General features: G+C 32.6%; 2 protein-coding genes across 4 annotated transcripts; one reads left to right on the top strand and one right to left on the bottom strand.

The window, feature by feature from the left end:
* Positions 1 to 674: 674 nt before the first annotated feature.
* Positions 675 to 10,141, top strand: LOC138324832 (dimethyladenosine transferase-like). The gene is made up of 11 exons (XM_069270012.1): positions 675 to 819; positions 2,164 to 2,250; positions 3,546 to 3,607; positions 3,991 to 4,084; positions 4,882 to 4,931; positions 5,587 to 5,710; positions 6,647 to 6,739; positions 7,120 to 7,184; positions 7,515 to 7,578; positions 8,259 to 8,365; positions 8,979 to 10,141. Exons 1-11 carry the CDS (start codon positions 808 to 810, stop codon positions 9,019 to 9,021), a joined length of 801 nt encoding a protein of 266 aa, XP_069126113.1. The 5' UTR covers positions 675 to 807; the 3' UTR covers positions 9,022 to 10,141.
* A 2,458-nt stretch (positions 10,142 to 12,599) lies between these two features.
* Positions 12,600 to 21,380, bottom strand: LOC138324833 (tetratricopeptide repeat protein 4-like). 3 transcript variants are annotated; one of them, XM_069270013.1, is made up of 12 exons: positions 21,283 to 21,380; positions 20,438 to 20,645; positions 19,820 to 19,928; positions 18,999 to 19,160; positions 18,141 to 18,218; positions 17,091 to 17,158; positions 16,587 to 16,643; positions 15,473 to 15,559; positions 14,821 to 15,020; positions 13,831 to 13,921; positions 13,211 to 13,293; positions 12,600 to 12,724 (listed from the first exon to the last, which is right to left on the bottom strand). In XM_069270013.1, the coding sequence occupies exons 2-12, from the start codon at positions 20,615 to 20,617 to the stop codon at positions 12,619 to 12,621; spliced, it is 1,221 nt and encodes a 406-aa protein (XP_069126114.1). In that variant the 5' UTR covers positions 20,618 to 20,645; positions 21,283 to 21,380; the 3' UTR covers positions 12,600 to 12,618. The 3 variants fall into 3 exon arrangements, with proteins under 3 accessions (XP_069126114.1, XP_069126115.1, XP_069126116.1); XM_069270014.1 differs by having other exon boundaries at positions 21,279 to 21,376; XM_069270015.1 differs by having other exon boundaries at positions 21,312 to 21,358.
* Between the last annotated feature and the right edge of the window lie 117 nt (positions 21,381 to 21,497).

Genomic DNA, 21,497 nt, shown 5'->3' on the forward strand with positions numbered 1-21,497 from the left:
TAAATGCAGGTACTTGACTGTGCTATAACTCATATGCAACGGGGTTGTGCTAACAACCTGTTAACTAATTTTAACTGTACTATAGTTTTACAATGTTAAAAATATCGCAAAAATATGTCAAATTTGTACCAAATGTGGTACGGTGACGTTATAGTTACAATATACAGCTCTGATGTACATGTATAGTTATAATTATAAGATGTATTAATTGCCATCTCTGTCTCATTTAATTTCTGTTGGATCAGACTATTTATAGCTACAATATGTAGCTGTATACATACAATGTATAGCTAACTGCAATCAATCACTGTATAGAGAAACTTAGTTTCATATAACATGGTGCGCCATTAATAGTTTAATTCCCTCTCTAATAAATATTTCTGATCTTAAATTTGCTGACTTTGTTCTGTTATGCACAGCTTTATGTTTCAGAAGTGTCTTGTCATGTATCTGACAAAATTTTCATCTACATTGTATTATCTAAGCAACGACCCCCTATGTCAACGGAAATTGCTGTACAGATAAAATGTTGAAATGCAAAACTGATATAGGCTCTTCTTTGTATAGTTTTTTCTTTTAATTGATTAAAATATTATGACTAAGTTTTCCAATTTTTGTAAATAATAAATGTGTTAAATGATGTATTTCACACTTTTGCAATCTAGATTTCATAAATATGCAAAACTGATTTCTGTTATCTAAATCTTAATTATTAACTGAATCTTTGAATTTGCTCTTTAACCAGGTATAAACTTTAACAAAGACTTTGGGCAGCACATTTTGAAGAACCCATTAATTGTGAACAGTATGGTAGAAAAGGTAAGATATATATACATATAGCTTCAACTCTAGGTTTCATTACCTTAGTTTCAGAAAATTAAGCTAAATTTAGACAGAAACCAGATCAATTCAACTGGTTAAAAGTACCATCTCATACTGAAATTTAGGCCAATGAGTGTATTAATTTGGAAGAGTTAAAAAAGGGCATGACTTTCAATAAATATTAGACCATTCAGATTGTATAAGGAAAGTTACTGTACATCATATATTTATATACATTTTTATGAAAATCATGGTATTATATTTTATACAAAATCTTTCTTTTGAAATTGGTTTTAGATGATAGGTAATCTGTTTAAACAATTGCTACAATATTTGTATATATCAACCGTGGTGTGGAGTTCTGTGATAACAGTTAACTACAGCCCAGAGGGCTAATTAGGCATCTAGGATGCACATTGTACAAATCACATATCACTGGGACAGCATAGATGGCCAGTATAGTCATGTTTCGGGATTATGAAGGTTTTAAAGAAGGAAAATGCCATACAATTACAGGGATACAGAGTAGACAAGGGCCAATCTAATTATAATTAGACTTGTAATTCCGCTCCACTACGATGTTCTATGATACGCTCCGTTACAAGATCTAACAATTCTAAGTTCAGGGTCACCTCAGCATGACCTCTATGGTGAGTCAATCAGCCTGGGCCTATGAAATCTTATGTGTTGTTGAATCTTTCGAAAGTATAAACAGAAACTAGTGCGTCTCGAAATGTTTCAATTCAAGGCCAGGGGTCATGTTGAGGTGACCCCAGCATGGGGAATGGTTAGATCTAAAGCGTAATGTATATAGAGCATTGTAGAAGAGCGGAATTACAAGTCTAATTTTACTTAGGATTTATAATGAATACATCCTATTAGTCAGTGGTCACATTAATATAGCCGTTATAGAATAATGTTTGTATATAGCTATGAATTGGGAAATCAAGGCCATAAAAATTGGTAAAAAAATCCCTTTGTTCTTTTTATGTTAAATATTGTTCAATTATCAGAAAACAAGATCATCAGAAAATGAACATCTTTCAAAAACGAATAATGATGGATGTTTAGAAATTGTGTCGTTTCTTGGTTTCTCTTCTCTTTAGTTGTGGTCGAATAATTGACCCAATTAGATGTTGACATTGTGAATCCTTATCGATTATGATAGGTTTCAGAAAGTTTCTATATCTTTTATTTAGTTGTTTCTCACTTGTTATCAGAATATTATGGCAGAACAAACAGAAAACATGGATTTCAATTTGGATGTTGTTATCTTTATTAATTGTTTCAAAATCAATAATTATGGATGCTAATTATTTTGTCCTTCCATTTCCAATAAAGTCAGCACTGCGACCAACAGATGTGGTGTTGGAAGTTGGTCCGGGAACAGGTAACATGACCATGAAGTTACTGGAGAAAACAAAAAAGGTGTGTAAAAGTGACACAGCTATAAACCAACTTTCTTTCTTTTTTTTTCATTGTTAATTTCACGATCAAGGTAAATTCGCAAGAGTTAATCTCTGTGAATTAATATCTTGTACAATAGAATTCAAAGGTATCTCTAGATCTGTTGAGTTTTAAATCTAAGAAACTTCATCTCTGTGAATATGCTTTGAAACAAAAATTGCAAAATATTTAATTTGTAGCCACAAAAGAATGTTGGTATGCAAGATATTTTACCTTTAAAACACATCTATAAAGGACAACAAAGGGACATACATTTAGCAAAATCCTATAATAATAAATGTAGACAGATGTCCTTGATACGGAGGTCAATTATATATACAGTGGAACTCGGTTAATACGAACTCGAAGGGACCGAGATAAGACTTCGAGTTATCCGAGTGTTCGAATTAAGCGAGTTCTCATGTCTACTGACGATCTCTTTACTTGGTATATATAGACTAGTCCCATGTCGTAGAACGATATGAACAAGAGAGATGTCAAAATCGCTGATGGTAGTGGCAAAATTATAACAATAAAACCGAGATATATATTTTTGAAATGCCGTTCTAAACGGCAAATTTATGAAAAGAAGTCGGCATTTTTCGCGATCTCGTTGTCCAAAAATTTCATTTCGAGTTATAATTAATTTACTTCGTATTATCCGAGTTTCTTCGAGTGTTTTCCGAATTGGAATTATCCGAGTTCTTTTAACAAAGATAAAGAGAGAATTCGGCCGGGACCGGCAAAGAACTTCGTATTTAGCCGGGTTTTCAAATTATCCGAGTTTGTCTCAACCAGGTTCCACTGTACAGTAAAACCTACCTTAGTGGCCACCTCTGTATAAAGACCACCTGCTTAATAAGACCACTTCTCTAGGTTCCCAAATGACTAGTTTCAGCTTGATAATCAACCTTTGTATAAATGACCACCTGGCTATAAAGACCATTTTTACACATGTCCTTTGGGTGGTCCTTTATAGACAGGTCTGACTGTAGAAAATTGCAAATGGGGTTAAAAGACAAGTATATCCTTTATGGGCAAGTGTCTTTATTTTATAGAGATGTCTTTTATAACAGGCTTAACTGCTTCTGATAATGTAACAAACATGACTAATACAGTCAGGCTTGTTAGAGAGCCAAAATGTAATTTGATTTTTCTTTTTGTTACTTTTTACTCACTATTTTATGTATGCTGTACCCGTGTAAATACTGAAGTACATTTTTAATTGCAATTTTTTGTTGTGTCAGAATAAACTTTGTTTTTACCTGTACGTGTAGGTTGTGGCTTGTGAAATAGATCCTAGAATGGCAGCCGAATTACAGAAAAGAGTCCAAAGCACGTAAGTTATCTTATAGTTTCATATTTACAAGTGTTTTATTATACAGTATGATTTTTTATGCATTGTACATGACTTCTCAATTTGGTATAGAATTATAATTATTTGCAAAAATAAAAACATCTGATTCCCCCCCATTCAAATAAGGATATAATATAACTGCCTCAATTATCTTTTGTACTCCATGTAATTATTGATTTTAAATTTGATCAAACATTTTAATTGAAATTATATCATAATTAAGCATAACTTATACATATGCAAATTGAGTATTTCATTGGGGTAAAAAGGGGTGATCGAATGTCTTCTGTTTACTCATAAAATTATCATAGATCAGGATAGGCCTAAGCTTGTAGAGTCATATATCACAATTTTTGTTTTTGCAGGCCTGTACAGAATAAACTTCATCTAATAGTAGGAGATGTGTTAAAGACAGAGTTACCTTTCTTTGATATTTGTGTAGCAAATTTACCCTACCAGGTAAATACTGAATAAGATACCCCTAAAACACTAAATATCCTTGTGTTTTGTGTACATTTCTGTGGTGTTTGTGAAGCAAATCTACTATATCTAATATGTAATACAGTGATCAATCTACATGCGCATCCCGAGTCCTGGACTCACAGAATTTTAAAAGGACCCATGAAATTTCTGGGAATGGGTATCTATAACACTGTGGGACCCATTGTTTTCACAAAAACCATTAAAAAAGACCCACGAAAAATAATCGTAGATTGAACACTGTAATATAAAATAACTAGACATCAGAATTGTTCATCATTTGATCAAGAGATTGGTCTTGTATAACCAAAGTTTTCTTTATACAATCAATGAACAAATTAATAGATGACATTGAAATATTTCAAGTAAAAAAAAAAATCAACTGATCAATAATTACTATTTCTATGATGTAATAGATCTGCCATATAGGTACCATCATTGATACTCCAGGGATTACTATTTCTGACTTTATATCCAACCCTGGACTATCTCATAGTAAAACTGGAGGCAACAAAACAACAGTATATACTGTGGTTGACTGTGTAGCTTTGAAGTTGGGTGTCACTTTCTCTCAATAGTCTTCAAAGGAAATCTTTGCAGGCCTGTAATTGGTTCAGTTTTTTCCTTCTGAACTGCCCTTAGTTTTACTCTGAGATAGTTCAGTGATGTATGTAACGTCAGTGATAGTAACCCCTAGAGTATCGAGAATGTATATGTACCAGTAGTATCAAATTTACCAAAGTCATGTACATGATAGTTGTATGCTTTCATTTCAGATCTCTTCCCCATTTGTCTTCAAACTGCTGTTACATAGACCATTTTTCAGGTAAAAAGGAAGTTCAACCCAATACTAAACCAGTATTTAACTCATTCACCCCTGAAATTTGATAATGAACTTGTCTAGTCATTGATAGAGAAGAGTCCAAATGTGTCTTCAGGGGTGAATGAGTTACAGACTTGATTAATGTCTTTGAAAGATAAGGAAACATGGACGTATTGTCTTGTCATATGAATAAAAAGAATTTATATATATATTGCAAATTATAGAGTTATCTGCCCTTGCAGGTAGGCATTGAATGTGACATCAAGCGTAATGTTATACTTTTCTGAGAAAATGAGATGAATACACACAAAATAATGATGTCACAATGGATACCTACCCACATGGGAGCTAACTCTGTAATATTCAAAGACGGAATATATCCTTTTGTTATATATAAGAAGTATATGGATAGCATAGAGATCAGAATATGTTTGTTTTTTAAAAGAATTAAAAAAAAAATATACATAACAATTCGATTGGAAAGTTCCTTCAAAAGATGGCTTTTAACTAGCAATAAGACTTTGCTAGCTACAGTCATTTATAGGTTCTCAAAAGTAAGAAAAAATTCTGTAGTTTCACAAGAAAACAACATGCTGCAGCCAGTCTCTGCTAACTTGGAGCTAAATTTTGATTGATCCTCCTATCACTTGATTGACAGATGTGCCGTGGTAATGTTCCAAAGAGAGTTTGCCCAAAGACTTGTCGCCAAACCAGGAGACAAACTGTACTGCCGTTTGTCCGTTAATACTCAGCTCCTTGCCAGAGTAGACCACTTGATGAAGGTTTGTACATCACGTTTTCTAAGGATCAACAGACGTAGAGCTAATGTCACGTCATTTCCAAGGAAGTTTGTGCTGCTACATGTTGGGTATATAGTCGAATACCCAAAGGTACTGTAAATGTACTTATTTTTGTGCAGTCATATTTTTACCACAAATATGAAAAATTGTAAATTATGATTAATTAGTATGGATAGAAAACATCGCAATTCAGTGGTTCAATACCAAAAATACCCAATAGTTAGTGCCATACATAAATCAACGCTTCAAAGATAGTGAGAAAACGCTTAAATAAACCTACCACTAAAATAGGTACATTTACAGTTTACAGATCTTGGTAATAAATTTTAGATTATGAAATAAATACAAATGGTTAATGAGATTATCCATATTTTCTAATACATAGTTAAAAATTTTCTACAAGTTGATCATATAATCTAACAAAAGCTTAATCATTAATGATCAGTTGATCTATATTAAAGTGTTATTACCATATTCGACACACTAAGCACGCAGATCATTTAAAAAATTGAAAATGAATGGGCACTTTATATGACCATATTTGGGCTAATCTTTTACAAAATTATTGCACAGAATGAACATTAATCAGTTTACAAAAGAAATAAAATAGATAAACCTGTAAGGTATAATTTTTATAAATAAGGTTCAGCCAGTATTTATTAACAGAAGTGGAATTGAGGCCTTAAAAAGGGGCAGGGGAACTTGTAGGGACGAGGGTGCTTAATTATTTGGTCGAATACGTTTTTTAAAAAGTAACTGAATCAAATATTGATGTTCAATTTTGTTTTGATTTATTAAAGACTGTTTTGGTATATTTTATGAAAATATCCTTAACTCTGTTAAATTGCATTTGACAGTTTCTGCCAGAAAGTGCATTTGGAATATTAAGAATTAAGATTATGTTCTTTTCATTTCTAGGTGGGAAAGAACAACTTCAGACCACCACCTAAAGTGGAGTCCAGTGTGGTAAGGATAGAGCCAAGAAATCCTCCACCTCCAATCAACTTCCAGGTATATACACATAATTTAAATTTGCTCCTCTGCAACGGGATTTTTTTTCCCATTTTAACATATTTGGCCTCGACTTGATGTGTTTTTTTCCTTATTTCTTGATTTTTGATAGAATTACTTTTGAATTAACCCTTTCCACCTTCAAGTCCTTCCCTATCTAAACAAATCTTAATCAGCTTTTGTTTTGTCCCCTGCAAAACAAGATTATAGAAACTGTATATATATATCAATGTTGGCAGTTCAAAGAGGTCGAGGGTTAAAGGTTGCAGTTACAATAGGTATTTAATTTGTTTCTGTTTTTTGTTTGCAGGATAAATACATACAAATGTACTTTTTTGAATAACATTGAAATTTTGTTTATATTTATTTTCATTTTTAAGGAATGGGACGGATTAGTTAGAATATGTTTCTCGCGGAAAAACAAAACTCTTGGAGCAGCATTCAAGTAAGTTTTCCTTATATTAATTGAATTGAAAATAGTTTGACTGGAAGCAAGTTCAGTCATGCAATTCATTGATACTATGTTTTATTTTAAACACCTCTGCACAAAACAAAAGAATTGGTATTGTTATAGTAATCATTTAACTACATGTATATAAACTATTATTGATGTAGTATTGTAAAATGGAAAACTTCTGTTAGTTTGTTCGCTTCTTTGATATTTGTTTCCTTTTGACTCTATAATTTAAAAGACTTAACCTTTCTATTAAAATTGTTATCTGATAGTGTATGACACGTGTGACATTTTCACATTGTGCATTTTCAATTGTTTCAGGTTCAACACAGTCCTTGAACTGTTGGAGAAGAACTACAGGACACACTGCTCACTTAATTCAATTGTAAGTACATGTAATTGATACATACTTTAATTTTGATCAATTTTGTCTAAACAAAAAATTTTCTTATGTATAATTTGACATTTCAACTATGTATACAATATGTCTATTCCGTCTTTGCATATTAAAGCTAGAGTTATCTCCCTTGTGAGTAGGTGCCCATTGTGACGTCATTATGGTGTGAACAAAAGTGGCGTCACTCTTGCAAACACATGTCATCACAGTCAATACCTTCTTGCAAGGTTAGATAACTCTTTAACTCAAAAAAGGAATAGGCAATGTAAACTCAATGACTACTAAATATACCAGGTACTTCCTGACATTTTAAGAATTCACATTGTAAGTTTAGTGTGTCGTAAAATAATGTTTTCTCAAGAAGCACTTCAAAAAATTAAATTTTATGGTCTTTACCTGTTTCCATATTTTTATATTTTTGTTCTACTTCGACTTTTAATTACGTAGGCGTGTGAGAGTCTACATAGGTATGTAACGTACCCTCCGCATTCGATTCAGTGCTGGCCCATTATGTGAATATGCTGCCTGTTTGATGTCAGTGTACACAGTGTATCGAGTCATTGTGATTAACATTCCACAGGTTGGGTAACAAATATCCTGGCATGAAACGTACTTTACAACTGAAGAAAATGGGCCTGTTACATATCAATTTATTTTCTGTTATGCAGCCTGTGCCTGGAGATTTTGACATTAAAACAAAGATAAATGACCTCCTCTTAGAAAAGGACTTTGAAAAAAAGCGAGCTCGCACAATGGACATTGATGATTTCCTAGGGTAAGTCTATAACATAACAACATTAAGGTGAAATTCAAAGAAATGTAACACTTGCGAATTAATTTGACTTTTGATACATTATCCAAAATACAGATAAATTTGATGTTCTCCTCCTAAAAGTATATTGATTACATTTACCATTCATTAAAGCAGAGTGGTTCAGATATTACCACATGCCCTCCACCTCTTGGTCAGAGTTGAATCCCATGTGGTCAGTAGTTTCTTCTGGGCACTCCGGTTTTCTCCAACATCTACTGTTAACCAACTTTCTTTTGCTGCTATTTTCGCGATTTCAAGTTCAAAACATTTTGTCAGAGATTAAGTTTCATGGATTTAAAATTGAATTGAGATGTATTTCAATTCAATTCAGCAAGAATGGTCTAAGATATTATTTTGCAGAGATAAACATTCGCGAATTTACCTTGATAGTGAAATTTACGATAATAAATTGCACGCGAAAGAAAGTTGATTTACAGTAAATCTGGCATGTGCTTAAATGTCCCTCTAACTGTTAATAGGATGTTAAACTAATGATACCCTGGAATCTTTAAAATACATATTTTAAAAAACATTTATTCAAATCATGATGACACATTTTTGTACTCTTTTTCAGATTGTTGAACTGTTTCAATTCAGCAGGATTCCACTTTTCCTAGCAAACTTCATGTATGTGAAACACAACATGATGAGGGTTTAATTAGAACATACCACATTGAATTCAGGATTCATTTGTTGACGCAGATGACATTTGTGTTTGACAGTTATGCTGAATACATGTAGCCGCTGTGTTGTCTGGTGACTGTGATGGTGTATGAACATTCACATTCAGTTTGAGGCAGATTGACAAACATCATATTGAATCCAGATGAAAGTGATTGTCTTAGTTGAAATATTAGTGAAAAATCCATTTCTTGATTAAATTGGAGGCTAAAGTGCAAAATTGAATGCGAAATTTACTGACGTTAAGCTATCATCACTTATTACTTGTACTGGTACTGATCTGGAATCATTCAGAATTCAAAGTTCACAAGGTTAAGGTGTGTAATGTGAATACGGTATAGTCTCAGAGATACTGTAGTGGTTTTTTTCCCACTACTCTCATGCATAATATGCATATTACAGAATCATGTGCTTCTGTGGGTTGGTAATGATTGCATGCTACATTTTATGTCATATATTTATGAACAAAATGTTATATCTTTTAGAGAATGCAATGCCATTTTTGCACACAAATGTATGAATGACAATTTAAAAATACAAAGCAGCAAGAAATGTTGCCTTTGAAGCCCTATACAATGAGGATTGAGCACAGAATGACTATCGTTTCCATAGAAAAGGGTGTAGAAAAGCTTGTAAAATGCTGTCCAGCTGTAGTGGAAAACAATTATTTGAGTACTTGAATGCTATACACCATTTTCAAGCAAAACCAAATGTTAGAATGAAGTTCACATGACCGCGTGAATCAAAACTAGCACAAATTAAGAATTATTAATTGATATACAGTACTTTGTGAAGAACATTTTCATGCGTCTTCAGTCTAATGGAAAAGAATTGCGGTGTAAAGGTTAAATCTGGTATATACATTCATATTTTTGTGAAGAATACGTCCTTTTCTCTGATAAGCAGAATGATGGGGCAGTAAATGCTGTGTGATTGAATTGTTGCAAAGTGTATGAATGTTTTGAAAGTTTGTGAATATCTGTGATATTAAACTGTTTCATTAATGATTTGTATGTTAATTTACAAAATTATTAAATGATTTGAGCTGATCATAAAGTAGTGTTCGCTTGATTTGTTAACTGATTACCTATTATATATGTAACATCTTTGTTAGTCGATTAAGGGTTAAGATCGGTACAATCTGCAACCCTTGGCGAGTGAAGATGCCTAGTGTAGAAGATCAAATGTAACTGATACCAATACATTATCATAACAAACCCACTCCTCTAAAAAAAAAGAAAAAAGATTAATAGCTACTCCTAAGTAGGAGATTTCAACAAAACTTGGTGACAATAATCCTTGTAGAATGTATAGATGTGCTTAATCTATATTGAATGGTAATAAATTCCAATATTAAATACACATATCTTAATTGGATAAGGATTATTGCCATCAAGGTTCACTGAGATATCTCTTGTAATTACTAGTAAGAAGTTGCAGTTTCATCGTTTTGTAAGAAAGGGGCATAACTCTGAATATGGTGAAGGTATAATGTTCTAATGTAAATTACTCACATCTACACTGTGTCAGGATTGTTGCCTCCAAGTTTTGTTGAAACCTGTCTAGTAGTTAAGGAGGAATATGTAGTTGTGGGAAATGTGTTACAATTAACATGATTGGGTAAAATCTATTACAAATACTTTTGCTTGGTGAAAGAAGTCTTCATGGATAATTAACTTTGTCATAAAATCTTATTAAAACATGACTGCAGACCACAATGGACATAGCTATAGGCACAAGGCACAGAGGCTTATTACTTGTTCTAAGTAATCAAAAGCTAATTTAGTCCCAATATCTGATATTTGGATTGTAGCAAGCTGGAGTTAAGAACTTCACCCCAACCCTGGCAGCTCTCACCAAATTACCGATGTGTATATACATTTGTTGCAATGCCACAAATGTATATACACATCATACTTAGCTGGGGGAATAAAATATTTGTACTGTTAAAAAAAAAAAAAAAAAAAAAAAAACTTCATTATACTACTCAGATAAATGACCTTGACCTTCATTTATAATCATAAGACATGGCCCCGATTTCTCGAAACAAACTTAAGTCATAAACTGACTTAAGTCATAAATTTTCATATAAGTTACATAAGGAGAAAAACTTAAGTTTTGACTTAAGTCTGCCCTTTTGTTTTGAGAAATCGGCGCCAGAAGCCTGACTTATTATTATACCCCCTGCAATGACAGGGGGCGGTATTATACTGAAATCACCCCATCTGTCTGTGTTCTGTAAATCTTGTCCGGAAAACTCCTCCTAAACTACTGGACCAATTTAATGAAACTTGATTTTAATGTTGGGGACCATGTATACCCTATAACCTTTTCATTATACACCTATAACCTTTTCATTATACACAGGTTTTGTTAAATGCCAATTAAAACTTTTGATTGATCTTAGTCAAGTGATGTAATACATGATTGGTCACAATTTAATAGTCCTATTTATAAATTTATATATTATGGTTATTATTTTCAGTAATAGTTTTTCAGCCATCAAGATATTTGGTTGCCATGGTAACCAAATAAAACCTCAAAATGACCATTTAAATGGTGAGCATATTTGGTCCCATACATATGTTTTCATGTCAAAGGATAAATGATTTTTCCTCTGTTTTTCTCTTCTTTTTCTAATTCTTTTGCCCTTGTAGATTGGTATTGATTGTGACATCATGTGTTTGTGAGCATAACATCATACTTTTTGAAGAAAAAAAAACAAAAACAAAAACAAGGTGAATTGTGCCCACAAAAAATACTGACGTCTCAAAGGATACCTACTCGCAAGGGAGTTAACTCTGTAATATGCATTGCCTCAGTAGGCTTCATAGGAAACCTATACATATGAAATCTGAAATAAAGAAAATGTTTAAACTTTGTAATCAGAAAACTTTAATTGCCAAAATCCATGATTGATGGCTGCATGGCAACCATCTTGTTATCTGATTAGTTCCAAAATGCAAGACTTGGAACCAAAGGGGACCTACATTTTTTGTACTCATAAAATTTGTGAAGTAATCCCTTTAGTATTTTCTGAGAAATATTGATAAAAAGAATTGCTTATGGAAGGACAGACCATGGACAAAAGGTGATTTGAATAGCCCACTATCTGATGATCATGATGGTAGCTAGGATAAAAAGAGCACATGTTATATCTTCATATATTCTTGCCAACTTTCCCAATTCTGTTGGGAAACTCCCAATCCTGCTTCCTGATCATAGATATTGATCAAAAAGACAGTTAATTCCCCTTTTTGAAATACCATTCATCAAATTCTGTATGCAGATATAATCTTTGCATGCAGACTTTTAAAAATATCAATAATCAAGGTGCCCAGAGACCTGATAAAGAACCTATAATATAGTCGAGTGTATAGATGATGAACGACCATGACCCTCACCAGCACGTTAAAGTCAGACAGTTATTATAATACTGTAACAACTTCTTCTCAAAAACCAACTAACTTCTGTTTAACATTTTCAACATAAAAAAATCATTCTGACCCTGAAAAATATTAAAATTGTTTTATTTATGATGCTGGATATACACTTTTGAAAGGTTGAAGAAAATTTTTTTGACATCGTGATCCTTTAATCAGTAAAATAAAACTTGGAGTCCCAAACTGTACAATATACCTGTAAAAGAAGTAAAAGAACCTGTGTCAACAATTCAGATGCATTATGGGGTACATTTATTTTTGCTTTTTGAAAATATGAAATAGCTATAGAGTGTTGATGATTTCTTTAATACAACTGTGTCACGTAAACGATTGATTTATCTCTCAGTCAATAACATACATTAAAGATGCTCCACCGCTGACAAAAGATATTTTTTCAAATAATTAATAGCATCCCTAAAAAATTCTGTGTCACTATATCCTATATGGAATGAAGAACTGATTGCGCGTGTACCAAAGGCAAAATAAATTATTTTTGTATTATTTTTTTTGTGTTAATTAGACTTATATATACATGATTAAACACCAATTATTGTTCAAATGATGAATATCATTTATGCTCTGTCGGCGGTGGAGCATCTTTAAGTTGTGATTACCAAATTGACAAACACAATTATAGAAGTTAATTAAGCTTTTTCTATATAGATTAAGTTTGTATAGTTACCTTTCGTGTGAGAGGGCCTGATGCAAGGTAGAATTTAAATCAACTTCATACAGTGTTTCTTTTTCTTTGTCCTCAAAATACACCTACAATTAGCAGCATTTTACTTTAAATAAGGAAAGATAATTCACAAGTTAATAAGGTGACAAGCTATATTAATATTAAAACTGACTGGTTCTATGTGAGACTGCATTAAGCCCTAAATAACAAGATCACATACACAGCATAGGTTTGCATACTATACACTAAAATAATTGTTCTAAAACAAAGTAACCATGAAATAAAGTTGGTTAAAATTATATTAAAAGAGACATTATCATTATATTTTGAATACTTAGTTAAATCACAATCTGCTAACTTTGAGAGAATAATTCAAGAGCAGTAATTTCATGAGTTGTTTAAAAATTCTAAGTATATTGCATGTGCCTATAGATCATTCATGTAGACGTTTAGCAAAACATCAGGCATTGAAATAAACAAATATAACTGCAATATAATTTTGCAATTAAAACTCAAAAAGTAATTAAGCAGATGGATCAACGAGTTAATTCAAATGAGATTTGTGAGTTGATAACTTAATTACCAACAGTCGCCATGTTTTTACAACAATCTAAATCTAGTACCTGAATGTTGGCTGGTTTGTATTTATTATCTGTGTCCCAGGGAGCTGGCTCCAAATGTGGTCCAAACATGTTCTCGATGTGGTCTATGAACCTAAACAAAATTTTAGCAAAACAATTGAAAGAATTCAAGTCCCATGTAAATATTGACATGTATTACTGTATATATATTATATCACAATCATTTGTCAAGAACAATGCACATATATATTGAATTTGTGGAGAAAAAAATAACAGACAATAAAACGACCAGTAGAAAGATATAGTCTGCAGAAGTTTAAGCCACCTGAATCACTTTACTGTCTCATGTGGCCTATTCAAATAGTATACTGTTGTCTATTGGGCATGTTCCATAATTCAATCATAAATAAGTTACATTTTATTTCTAAATTACAGCTAAGTACAGCTAACAAACAGCCATAAGCATCCTAGGGTATAGCCCTATCAGGGTTAAGTTGTTTAAAAGAATGACCTTGACAATCATTCACAGACTGAGGTCAATTATGCTAAAATCTCTGGGATCCCTACAACTTCTTTTAAACAGGAACTTCTAAACCTGTCACTTGGCCTGTAAATATACCAGACTGGGCGATTAGCTTTCAAGATTGTTAAAGTATAAATGCTCTTTATGATTCAAGGTCACAAGATCAAGCTTGCTGCAACGTGCCAATGCCTTATGTTTCCATCATGGCATCAATCCTAAGTTTATTTCATTTCATGGTATCTGAACATAGTATTCACATAGATCCATGCAATGATCAGTATAGTGAACCAAGAGGCCAAGAAATCTCATATTATACCAGCAGATTGCTCGACTGAAACATTAACAAGTTTGCATGATGAATGACCTTGACTCTCAATAGCACAGGTCACCAGGTCTAAATCAATTAAAATATAACATTACATGTACATTTGTACATAAATTTATACTAAAAAGCCTTATTTTGTTAAGACCTATTAATATCTTTTTTTATTCCAATGTCTATGACCTACCTCACATCCTCTCTGAAGAGCTCGATATAGTCGGTCTGTGTGTGCTCCGGATACATAAAGAGTACAGGCCACACTAACTTCTTGTCAGCATCCACGTGAACCTTGGCATTTCCTGAGTTTGGTATCTCCAAATTGGTCAGGAGACTTGGATGTATTTTACTGTCTGCTAACTTCAAGCCTGCCAACTGTATTCCCCGACTCTAACAAATCCAAACAAATTTTGTTTGAAGACTGACACTATTCTATAGATAAAGATTCCATACAACATAAATTTCACACAAGTTTTTGTAGTTTTTATTTTTTATTAATTATTTGTGTTAGATTTTATCTGGATTACTAGGCATTCATTGTTAAATGCTTGTATAATCCTATAATTTGTCGAGTTTAGTTATCATTTAGTTGTTTGTTTACGTAACATACTTCATCACAACACTATGAGAGCTTCATGCTTTCTTTACCTTTTCCGCATATTTTACTAAAAATTCATTTTAAAGCTTGTAGGATTCCTAGTCTCTTGGCATGGTATGTTTAATATTACAAATTGGAAATTAATAAACCCATTAACAACTGATTAAATGTTGCTCATAAATATTAATTTTATATGAACCCTAAGAATATGATAGTGAATACCATTAGGATATAAATGTTTTACCTGAATTTCCTCAATCAATTTCATATCTTCTGCTTGCTCTTTTCGGTCTTTGGCATCTTCTTTCCGTTTGTCTCTTTCTTGCTTTTTCTGTGAGAGGAAAGCTTATGATGAAGTTTAAAGTCGAAGATTGTTTTATCTTGAAAGCATATTAATGAATCATCATTTTATATAAGGGTGTTTTTAAAAACAGTATTCATTTCACATGAAATCAGCAAGAACAATATACAATGTATAGTGAACATTTTTTGGTCAGAATCAACAAACAAAATGATTCAAATTAAACAGGGTCTTCCTTGCAGTTCAAGATTTACTGGGGTTCGAATATATTGTCTTCGTATGTTAAAAACTTATCTCCCTTGTCTGTAGGTTTCTAATGGTGACATTATTATTCCCCGAATGAAATTCACATTTTCTTTCTTCTAAAAAAATATGATGAATGCTGGCAATTACATGAAGTGACGATCAATATCTATAGCTGAGCAAGGGCAGGTAACTCGCTTTACAGTTGTAACATGTACATTAAACACTGAATATCCTGACTGCTTAAAACTTGAAATGTCCATTTTCATGATCATTATCATTTGTTTGTTTGATTTATTAACGTCCTATTAACAGCTATGGTCATGTAAGGACGGCCTCCCATGTATGCGGTGTGTTGCGTGCATGTTGTGCGAGGTGATTGTACTGGGAGACTGCGGTATGTTCGTGTTGTGTCTTCTTGTATAGTGGAACTATTGCCCTTTTTATAGTGCTATATCACTGAAGCATGCCGCCGAAGACACAAAGCAACACACCCCACCCGGTCACATTATACTGACAACGGGCGAACCAGTCGTCCCACTCCCTGTTTGCTGAGCGCTAAGCAGGAGTAGAAACTACCACTTTTATAGACTTTGGTGTGTCTCGGCCAGGGGACAGAACCCAGAGCCTTCCTCACAGGGGCGAACGCTCAACTCAAGGCCAAAAGTGAGGCGGTGCTAAGGTAGGCATTAGGAAAGATAAAGTCAGTTAGGAAGAAGAGAAAAGATAAGATCCTAAATTTAGTCGCCTTTTACGATCATGCAATAGGGGCAGCATTTTCATGATCATTATCAACATCAACCTTCAGACTTACCAGCAACTTGTCTGCTTTTAGCTTCATTTCCAGAAGTTTTTCATTCTTTGGTTCTAACTGAAAATAAAAGAGTTTAAGAAATTGAAATCTTCATATAAAAAGTAAAATTACAAGATACATAATGTAGGTGAAGCATACATATACAGTAAAGGAAAACGGAGAGGAACATTTTCCGACCAAAATTTCAACTTTTCAATAGGAAAGCTTTGTAATTTAATAGAAGTTAATAAAAACATTATAAACTCATTCACCCCTGATATTTCATAATGGACTGGTCTAGTCTTTGATTTAGAAGAGTCTAAATGTGTCTTCAGGGGTGAATGAGTTGAAGGAACGTTCATTGACTTTTATAATGCTTTTCTAAAGAGAATTTTCATGTTGAAAGAATTCACCGACAGTGCTGGAATTATTCAGCTTCATGAGGATATTGACATATATTTTATCATTTATTGATCATTTATTGCTATGATATTTATTTCCCTGCTGACTTGTAGATAAATGTACCATTAATCCAGCAGTGCACCATTTGTCCACCTCACTATACCTCTTCATCTCCATACAACACTGAGCACCTGTATCATCAACATATAAAAATTATATCAATATTATACCAACAGGTAAATTTTCATTCAATCACTAAATTCATTGATAATTATTTTTAGATTTCATCTAAAATTCTTGGAATGTTTTGAATTTAATTCCTAGTATCATATAAAACAAACAAGTCTTAAAAATGGACAATTCTTTGAGGCTAATTCTGGTACATACATTGTAACCACAAAGCAAAATGTGACATTAATGTATAACTAGACATATTGACAAATGTCACTACATTGTGAAGTATTTTGATTGATACTGTTGAAATTCCAAACCATTGATCAATATTATTAAGCATGCAGGTATAACATGTACGCTGTACCCATACCCGAGCCAAAGTCATGCATATTAAACAAATGCAATACATAACCACTGAGGAGTTGATGAAATTATTTTTAAGACAAGAACATGCATATAATAAGGAAAACACACTTCTGCAAGAGCGATTTGAGTAGTTCTAGACAAAAATTTCTTTACTACACTGGCAATGGCCAGGGTTTGACATACAAGACATCCAACCACTATGTGTAATGGCGGACAGTAAGCGAGTTTGAACATTTCACATCTCACTACAGTGGGCTTTTCTGGCTTATCACAGTAAAACCAACTAATCTAATTTCTAATAGAAGTAGAACTGGTTAGTTTACGAAATACGTGCAAATTTTACTGTACTCTCTAGACTGAATTGTCCCTTTCTTTGATTTGACTAATTTGGTGGGTTCATGTCTTTATAGTAAATTAAATGTAAAAGACAGATAATTTACTTTTAAACCTAGCTAATAAAGTTTGACAATCACAACATGATAATATAATATCAGTAGGCTGCATAACTAGGGGGATAAAATCATAACCAATTATTTTTACAGACTAAACACACAGCATTACAATTTTTCATGCTTCACACATGAGCAGATATATTAAACTATAGAACATCAAAAACTCCCTGCTTATACCTACCTTTCACAATGGCTTTCATATGTGTTGAAATAAACTTTCTGGCAAAAATACAATCATGTAAAGCTGTTTTGTAGTTACCTGTAATTATAATAAAATTCTATACACATGGTCGAGTGTAAATGTTTGTTGGTTCTCTTAATATAGATACACTTAAATATACAGCGTTTGATAATTAACTCTCCAATCTATTTTCTCAATTATATTCTAATATATACCATATTTAACCATAGAAGCATCCAGTATGCTTGAAGAAATACTTAAAAAAAACTATAAGGAGGCACTTTAATACAGATCATAAGACCAGATTTAGACCTTTCACAAAATTAATGACTTGCATATATATATGTACATGTAAATTGATAGCAAACTAATAATTTGAAGGAACTATGTATACATGGTAATCATATTAACGTTATTTCTAATAACATGGTTATCATATTTACATTATTTCTAATACCATGGTAATCATATTTTCATTATTTCTAAAATCATGTTAATCATATTACATTATTTCTAATACCATGGTAATCATATTTACATTATTTCTAATACCATGGTAATCATATTTACATTATTTCTAATACCATGGTAATCATATTTACATTATTTCTAATACCATGGTAATCATATTTACATTATTTCTCATAACATGGTAAATCATATTTACTTATTTCTAATAAAGATTCTACTTCAGAAAATGATGCCTCAAAAATGAAGTGGGACATTATATTCCAAGTAGAGAGACAGGTGTACTTCTCGATTTGGACATTGTTGGTACACAAGGCTATATATAATGGGTAAACTCCAGATATATAATCATGTGCTAGTACCTACTATTAAAAAGTATTGTTAGCTTACCTCGAAAGAACTGAGCAGCTGCTCTGTTACTATAAAGTACTGCATTAAGCTGACGGTCTGGACATTCACATTTTATACCTTCTGTGTAATTGTCAGTGGCAATGTCATATCTTTTCTTTTTAAATTCAGCATTACCATCTTCTTTGAAAGACTCGGCTCTAGCTGAAAGTCAAAGGAACAATTGGATCTTTTACCACATCTAGTTTGCCCAGAAATATAAGATGGTAAGTCAAAGATCCCACCAACAATAAATAAAGGACAATAACTCAAAAACATCACACAAAAGTGTCAATAACTGTCAAAGTATATAATCATTTTGTGCTGAAAACAATATTTGAAACACATTTTGCAGTTAAAATTTTGCATTAGAAAATGATTTCAAGTCCTGAATATCGAAAAAGGAGGATCTTAAAGCTAAAAATTGATTGCACCAAAATTACATTGAATGTTTGTATGAGTAGACGTAAATACTGTCCAGTCCTTAAAGCATTTTACAATATTGTCAAGTTTAAAAAAAAAGTTTAAGGACAGCTATATCACTGACACAACAGGGGACATAACTCAGATCTATCATACAGCAGGGGACATAACTCAGACCTATCATACAGCAAGGGACATAACTCAGATCTATCATACAGCAAGGGACATAACTCAGATCTATCATACAGCAGGGGACATAACCCAGACTTATCATACAACAGAGGACATACAATGTAACTCTGACCTATCATACAGCAAGGGACATAACTCATATCTATCATATAGCATGGGGCATAACTCAGACCTATCAGTTAGTTTGAGTCCCTTTCTTCTATAATTACCTGTTGGATTTTCATCTTCATACTTCAATTTCATCAGGCCTTCCATAGCAGGGTGAAGAGGTTGACTTAAGTCTACTTCCTTGGCAAAAGCAGGATGCTTCATTAAGTGCTAGAAAACATAAGGTCGCTTTGCATAAAAATTTCAATGATAATCGACAATTTCTTATTTTTGTAGATCCAAATAAAATGAAAGACTATTATTACTTATATATATAATTATAGAGTGGACCCGGATAATGAGGACGCTATAAGTCTGGAAAATTCACAATCCGGATAGAGATGTCAAGGAATGGTTTGTAGAGAAACTCGCCAGTTTAGAATTAAAACTCACAATTTGAATGCTTTGGGCTGGGGACACCGCTGCGTCCAATGTAGGCTGTAATCACCACTATAGACCCATAGGTCTTTGATTGAAAGTTAACGTAATAATCCTACATGTATGTGTATTTAATTAGAGATATTTACTTTAATTAGGGAAATTACATTTGCAAATTGGGAAGATTATTTAAATTTTCTCTATGGCAGGGGAAGGAGTCATTATTTGGTGAAAACTGCACCCCTAAAATCTATATAATTTAAATATTTTTATTACTGAAATGTTGATCAAATTAAACTTACATTAATTTTTTCTTCCCATTCTTCATCTGTTTCCTCAACTTCCTCTACAGCATTGTCTTTATTTTTGGCAATCATATCAGCAATGTATTTTTCAAGGTCCTCATCAATTTTCTTCTTCAGGTCTTGCATTTTTTGTTCTGCTTCAGCTGTCTTAGCATCTGCTTTCTTTGCTTCAGCCATTTTAGTTCAGGCAATGATATACTTTTTCCTAATAATCGATAAAAATAGATTACTCATGATAACTTTGTTGTTCCATAAGTTGTGATTTCACACATGAATAGTGTTCATTTTACGAGATCTGATTGGACACATGATATAAAGACGTATGTTGCAGTCTGATCGCACAATTAATGTACTAAAAAGACTCACCGTGCATATCGTCTGTGTATATTTGTATTTTCTGTACCTTACTACATCAATTAAAACGACATTTCGTCCCCGTATACGTATACATTTAGCTTTGTTGTGGTCTTTGGGCGAGATGACTTTATAAACGAAAATAAGTCTGAGAGCTCTTGCAAACTATTTCGTCCCCTGAAACACACTTCTAAGATTCTGGAAGAAACAGTTTGAATGGCTACCAGAATCTGACCCCTACTGATTTTTTTCAGATCCTTCATCAAATTAAAAGGAGTGATAGTCTTCTAGGATCTGTAACGTAATATTACTGCTTACATCAAACTGGATAAATATCACAGCGGGTCATGACATTGCTTTATTTGGGAATAATCCCGACGTTGAAGAGTTAAAGTCGGAGTATGCTATAAAATTTAAACATTTTCTTAAAATAATCGATCTGATCATGATAAGATTATTCATTAATATTCATAAAATTACGTACTTACAATCTAGGCACAGTATCTAGTAGACTCACGTGTTAGTTTGTTGTTCCCGGAAAATAAAAGATTTCTCGCAAGGGAGATAACCGAAAGAATTGGAAGTGTTAGATGACGTTTATATATAGTTTTTATGAAATATTTTTTTTGGTTTTGTGATTAAACAGTTTTTAATGAATATTTATATTTTTTCTTCTAAAATTAACCTTTTGTACATTTGTTTT

This window comes from Argopecten irradians, chromosome 6 (genome assembly GCF_041381155.1).
Source record: "Argopecten irradians isolate NY chromosome 6, Ai_NY, whole genome shotgun sequence".
Taxonomy (NCBI): domain Eukaryota; kingdom Metazoa; phylum Mollusca; class Bivalvia; order Pectinida; family Pectinidae; genus Argopecten; species Argopecten irradians.

Coding starts and splice junctions, on each gene's coding strand:
- LOC138324832 (XM_069270012.1), top strand. Junction 3,608..3,990: donor CAGAAAAGAGTCCAAAGCAC/GTAAGTTATCTT, acceptor TTGTTTTTGCAG/GCCTGTACAGAATAAACTTC. Junction 7,579..8,258: donor ACTGCTCACTTAATTCAATT/GTAAGTACATGT, acceptor TCTGTTATGCAG/CCTGTGCCTGGAGATTTTGA.
- LOC138324833 (XM_069270013.1), bottom strand. CDS start 20,617: ATGGCTGAAGCAAAGAAAGCAGATGCTAAGACAGCTGAAGCAGAACAA. Junction 19,929..20,437: donor AATGGGAAGAAAAAATTAAT/GTAAGTTTAATT, acceptor TATGTTTTCTAG/CACTTAATGAAGCATCCTGC. Junction 16,644..17,090: donor GGTGCACTGCTGGATTAATG/GTACATTTATCT, acceptor TTTTATTTTCAG/TTAGAACCAAAGAATGAAAA.